The sequence below is a fragment of the Cryptotermes secundus genome, unplaced genomic scaffold (genome assembly GCF_002891405.2).
Source record: "Cryptotermes secundus unplaced genomic scaffold, Csec_1.0 scaffold4417, whole genome shotgun sequence".
Lineage (NCBI taxonomy): Eukaryota > Metazoa > Arthropoda > Insecta > Blattodea > Kalotermitidae > Cryptotermes > Cryptotermes secundus.
This window is the reverse complement of record NW_019727851.1, coordinates 50,629-56,995: the sequence shown is the minus strand read 5'-3', so window position 1 is coordinate 56,995 and position 6,367 is coordinate 50,629. Positions and strand designations below refer to the sequence as shown.

The 6,367-nt window shown below is 41.9% G+C and overlaps 1 protein-coding gene across 4 annotated transcripts in view; it reads left to right on the top strand.

Annotated features, from left to right (window-relative positions):
• The first annotated feature begins 2,169 nt into the window (after positions 1-2,169).
• LOC111865096 overlaps positions 2,170-6,367 on the top strand; it is a 47,067-nt gene continuing 42,869 nt past the window's right edge. For all 4 annotated transcript variants that reach the window (XR_004513093.1, XR_004513092.1, XR_002842923.2 and 1 more), the window contains exons 1-2: positions 2,170-2,489; positions 2,728-2,888. Coding sequence is in view for 1 of the 4 variants with exons in the window: in XM_023852830.2 (XP_023708598.1) it covers positions 2,378-2,489; positions 2,728-2,888 (273 nt within the window). In the remaining 3 variants the exon portion in view is untranslated. The remainder of the gene's footprint in view (positions 2,490-2,727; positions 2,889-6,367) is intronic.

The following is a 6,367-nucleotide window of genomic DNA, read 5'->3' as shown; positions in this document are numbered from 1 at the left end:
AAGATAGTACTATTCATAAACACCGCTGTGAGAACTTCAAATCCATGATAGCCTTAATAGTCACCACCTGAGAACTGCAAGCCACAAGGTTGGTGCCTGTTGGTTAACATCCTGCTTCTCTGTCCATCCAGTTACAGCTTCATATTCTACACACTACTAGTGTGAGCACTGTATAAAGAGTTACCCAGCAACAGAAGGCACAGAAATTCGCTCCTACTTCAGAGTTTGAAGGTAGTACATCTCCTAGACCGTATGACCAACTGGCAACATGTGAACCGTCTGAGAGACATGGAGTAGCTGAGTGGGAGAAGATGAAAACTGGTTTGTACATTGCTGCAGAGACTTCTGAATCCTGCTTATACCAATTTCCTTTTTCCAATCGCAGTACATATGAGTATACTTAGCATACATGAAAACAGCAAAGAGTTGCTACACAGCATAGTATACACACAAGATGCATGCAAACAGCAATACTGGTACATTCAAGTAACAACAAATTACCTCAGAGCCTACAAAAGAGTCCAATATCTATACAGCAACATATAATGCAATACTACATAATTTACATCTATATTAAAAGAGCACAAAATCTCACGGGTCATATATATCTATGTTTATTTCCCTGATATAGGTGTTAAAGGTATTTCACATCCTACTGACGAGAATAACACGGTAGTGTAGTTGGTTGAGGCACTATGCTACAAGCCAGAAGGTCACGGGTTCAAGTCCTGATGAGGTCGTTGGATTTTTTTCAATTGACCTAATCCTTCCAGCCGCACTATGGCCCTGGGGTTGACTCAGCCTCTAACAGAAATGTATACCAGGAATATTCTTGGAATATTCTTGGGGTTAAAGGGTGACCTGCGCGTAGGGCTGACAAACTTGCCATCTATGAGCCATTTGTCTAGAAAATGTGGGAACCTCAACATCTCACAACCCTATGGGCCTCCATGGCCTGTTACAGGGATACCTTTACTTTAATTTCTTTTTTTTACTTTACCGACAAGAATAAAACAATTAACTCCCCTAGAAACCTGCAGTTCATCCAAACAACATTTACAAATTCAGACACTACTTCAGAGAAAACACTGTCTCTCCATGACACCCATCAATCAGTTAATGCTGTTTAAGGAAATAACATACTATGAGAGTCATACAAATACACAAAACATAATGTGGGTTTATATTCATTCTTAGGCCCAGGATAGCTCAAAAAGGATAGCAACAAGCTACAGGCTGGCTGGGGTTTGACTCTTAACAGGAGCAAGAGATATTCTTTTCTCTGTAGCATTCACACTGGCTCTGGGACCCACCTAGCCTCATATTCACTAGGGACCAGGGTCTCTTTCACCCAGGGTAAATTGGCCAGGCCATGAAACTGATCACTCATGTCTATCTAGTGCCAAGGTCCAGAATGATGGAGCTGTACTTTCATTTCTCCAGTGATACTCAATTCGCGAGTGGGAAAATGTAGCAGTACAGAATGGTGGCCTCGGGCATCTGGTTGTGAAACTGGCAAGGTAAAGTTTTCCCGGTTTTTACTGTGCCAAATTAAGTACACCTTGCAGACTTATGGGGGAATGGATGTATAGTTTTACCACTAGGAATGTAAGTGTACAATATTCAGTGTGATGCCGTTTATGTATTTGGAGATAGAGCCTCCCAAACCCAACCATTGTGTTGCAAACACAGTGCATTTTTTTGGAACTAAGCACAATGTATGTAATTTCGAAAATGACCGCCATGATTACATTGCCACTTGCCGCAACGCTCAGGAACACCAATAGTCACAAAGGCCACCCGGGCTCGAACCCGGGCCGCAACGGTGGGAAGCCAGAGATTCCCACCACGGCGGTTCGGGTCCCAGCGCCGCTTTGTCCAAGTCGGTCCAAGTGGTCAAGTGGAATTTGTGGGGGCAGAGTGGCGCTGGGCCGGGTTTCCTCCGAGTACTTTGGTTTCCCCTGCCAATCTTCATTCCTCCAAATTCTGCATCATAATCACCCGGGGCATGCTACAATAGGCCAATCAGTGGCCGCCGTGCCGAGTGGACCCAGTTGGCCTCCACCCCCCACTAAGCGAAGTTAATTTTTAATTTTTAATCGATTTTTCAACAGTCGGGAAGATCGGGAATGTTGGTAGCACTCGGCAACCGTGTCGATCGGTGCCGATAATGACTCACAAGCATGATGGAGGATTTTGGCTAAGATGTTGTGAAATGTGTTGAAAAGATGTGTGATACCTTCTCTTTCATATTAGAAGTTACCGGATCGAATTGTGTAAATATTTCGTATTGTACATATATAGTTATGTATAGTTATACCAGTTCGTAAAGCGTCAAGGTTGTAAGGTTTGCCAGCTTTAAAGAAGGTATGTGAGAATGGCGTTTGCTAGTGTATCTTCTCTGTTAAAAGCACCGACAATGTTAGAACAATTATTAGAGGAAATAAACTTCCAGAGGACTAAGGAAATGCGTCAGCTGTTAAAGGATGGTGAGTGCTGCTTTATTTATTGGAATTGAATTTATGTTACGAAGTTGAATGTGGTTTGTATATGACTGATTAACTGTTCGTGCGGCAAAGTTTGAGAGGGCGCAGTTGCACAAGCAATACACCATCTGTTTTGTTTTGATAAACTCTGTTACCTAACACGTCTGGTATCGAGAAATTTACTCTTCATAATTTTCGTTCTATTGAAATTAATTTTTAAAATGAATGTTGTTTATTTCAGATTCTGGTTTCGTGATGCTGCAAGGAACTACATATTGGACCGATTTGTTTGTGAGACATTTCCTCTTCCAAACAGAACATTGTATTGATTGTGACGACTTACTGTTTTTTGTCCGAAAGCGGCACATCAAAGGTTCATCTCGTTATCTTCCTAAATTTGAGGTAAATCACAATATAATTGTACCAGGCAGGTATCAGTAATACTCATGACTTTAATGAGGAAGGTACCTGGTTCGAATCTTGTCCGGGTTGTAGCCATCCCAGTGAAATTCTTTATGGTTCTGATTTCTCAAAGCAGCAGCTGATCTAATACCTTATAGGCCATAACACTTTCTTTAGATTTTAGACCAGAATTTGTATTCTCTGACCCAATTTCCATCTGTGGTCATGGTTATGAGAATAACAGTAAATTGTCAGTATAATGAAAACCTATGAGTATGAGAGGTGAGCCATGAAAACCAGCCCTAGCACCGCAACCTTCTGTGATCTATTCTGCTTCCATTTGGATTAACCCTTTATTAATCCTACACTTCGAATGAAATGTAGCACTTTAGTTATGGGGACGTCATAAAAGTCACTTGGTTCCATGAAGAACTGACCCAAGTGACAAAATCTTTAAGTAAGCTATAGCCTCACAATCACATAAGATGTGTGTGGCTGATTCATCTTTTTGTAGGCATTTTTCACAGTTTGAGTTGTCTGTCAGTCCCAGTTTGAAAAGGTGCCCTTTTAAGTGGCAGTGTCCGGTAAGTAATCCTACCACCCATCTTAGTTGATCTCTGTTTAATTTTAACAGGTCCCTCGTTCTTTTGGCAGAGTGTCCTGATATAAATCCTTTTACCTGTTTGAGTCCAGTTGTTGATTCCCAGTGTTTTTTGTGATTTCTGTTAGTCCAGTCCCTGATTGCTTTTTTGGCAACTCCATCTGAGATGCACAGGCTGGTTCAGATCCTGTTCTTGCCAGCTGATCTGCAGTTTCATTCCCAGCAACACCCTCATGGCCTGGCACCCATATCAGCCGAACTCTGTTATGTCTGGCCAGTTGTATGAGGGATTGGTGGCAGTTCCAGACCAATTTTGAAGTGATTTGGTGTGTACGAAGTGCTTTGATTGCAGCGTGACTATCTGATAGAATATAGATATTAATATTTTTGTAGTTTCTCTCTTAAATTTTCAACTGTGCATGCCTTAATGGCATACACTTCTGCCTGGAATACTGTTGTATACTGACCAAGGTTGAAACTACGTTTCTGCCCTGTTCCATCACAGTACACTCCAGCTCCAGTGCCTTTATTTGTCTTGGAACCATTTGTATACCAGATTAGTCACCCTTTTTTATCAGGTTGAAACCTCTCTTTCCATTCCCTTCTATCAGGAAATCTGATCATGAAGGGTTTATCATAGACATATTTCAGTATCATTTTATCAGATCCCGTCTGTAGGATGGGTTCCTTTTTCATGTCCTGAATCATGTATGCGTTGTCCAAATCCATTGGATTTAGGTCTCCATTGATCATTGCAACGTAATCTGTAATTTCCTAACTTGGCCTCTGCTTCCATCTGCAGATGCAGTGGGGGGAGTCCTGGTAGGATTTCCGTTTCAGCTGTTGGAGCTGTTCTCATTGCTCCCATAATTCCCAAGCAAGCTGTCCTTTGCAGTTTGCTTAGTTCAGCCTGACTTGTTTTAAGTTTAACTGTAGGCCACCATATGGTGGCAGCTTAGGTAATTAGGGGTCTTACTACAGCAGTGTATATCCAATATACCACCTTTAGTTTCAGTCCCCAGGTTTTTCCAAATGTGTGTCTGCATGTCCAGAAGGCACAACTTCTAGACCTTGTTAATAGCCTTGTCCAGCTGTTTTTTCCATGTCAGTCCCTTGTATAATGTTATTCCAAGGTACTTGACTTCACTGGATTGCCCGATCACTTGACTGAAGAGGATTGGTTCCTTAAGCCCCTTGATATCCCTCCTCCTAGTAAAGGGTATAATTACCATCTTGTTTTGATTGATAGGCAAGTTTGTTCTTTTGCACCACTGTTGAACTGTGTGCAGGGCTTTTTGTAAGACCTCTGACACAGTATAAGGGAATTTCCCATCGATTAGGATTGCTATATCATCAGCATATACTACTGTGAAATGACCTTTATGGTTGAGCTCCCAAAGAAGATCATCCACGACCAGGCTCCACAGCAGAGAGGAGAGAACAGCTCCCTGCGGACACCCTCTTGCCACAGACCCTCTCAGAGTCTCACCAGACAATGTAGCCCTTATATTCCTGCTTTCCAGCATAGCACAGAACCATCTGCCTATTGTGGGCTCAATGCCATGCTTTTCAGCAGCCTGTTTTATTGTGTCAAAAGAGGTTCTATCAAAGGCTCCCTCTATGTCAAGGAATGCTTCAAGGGCAATATCCTTGTGTTCGATGGCATTTTCTATGTGTATAACCACATTATGCAGTGTAGTTTCGGTAAATATACCTATTTGGTAAGCATGTTGGTTTTGGTGCAGAGAATAATCTTCAATACACCGTCCCTAATGTATCTATCTACTGTGTTCTCCATCATTTTCAAAAGGAAAGACAACAGGCTGATAGGACAATAAGCCTTAGCCACGGTATAATGAAGTTTCCTNAAAGACAACAGGCTGATAGGACAATAAGCCTTAGCCTCGGTATAATGAAGTTTCCCGGGCTTTTGTATAAATGTCACTTTAACTTTCCTCCAGGCCATAGGGATAAACCCATGTGCCATGCCGGCTCTGAATATGCGGCATAGGTGTGGGACTAAATGTTCCACCCCCCTGCTGCAGAAGTGCTGGTATAATTCTGTCTGTTCCCATAGACTTAAATGGTTTGAAGGTACCTAATGCCCATCAAATTTTTTGATTGATTGATTACCCAACTGGCCAGGTTCCAGTCTCCCCTGGTCATTATGTGTTCACATACACCCAGGTTCTGCTGGACCCAGTCATAACCTGAATCATCAATCAGCACTGAATCAGGAAAGTGAACAGTTCTTTTAGTGTCTCTTTCCCATAATGACAATCTAACTAAACTGCATGGAGCTGAGCCCTTCATTGGAAGCCACCGATTGTGCAGCTACTCAAGAAATTCCCAACATTTTATGGAACCCTAAGTTCCATTATCATATTCACAAGAGCCCTTCACTGGCCCCTATCCTGAATGAGATCAGTCCAGTTCATACCACATCATCCCATATCTCTACAATTCTTTTTAATATTACCCACCCACCAGTATCTTGGTCTTCTTAGTGTCCTCTTTGTGTCTGGCTTTCGCACAAATATCCTATATGCATTCATAGTTTCCCGAATTCGTGCTACATGCCCTGCCCATCTCATCCACCTTTATTACATCATTCTAATTATACTTGGCAAAGAGTATAAGTTATGAAGCTTCTCATTGTGGACTTTTCTCCAATCTCTTGTCACTTCACCTCTCTTCAGTCCAGATATTCTCAGCAACTTGTTTTCACACAACAAAAGTCTGTGTTCCTCCCTTAATGTCAGAGACCAAGTTTCACACCCATACAGAACCACAGGCAAAATTATAGTTTTGTATATTTTTTTTTTTAATGTTTTAAGGCAGCGGACAAGCAGTCAAAGGTACTTCTTTTGGCTTATTT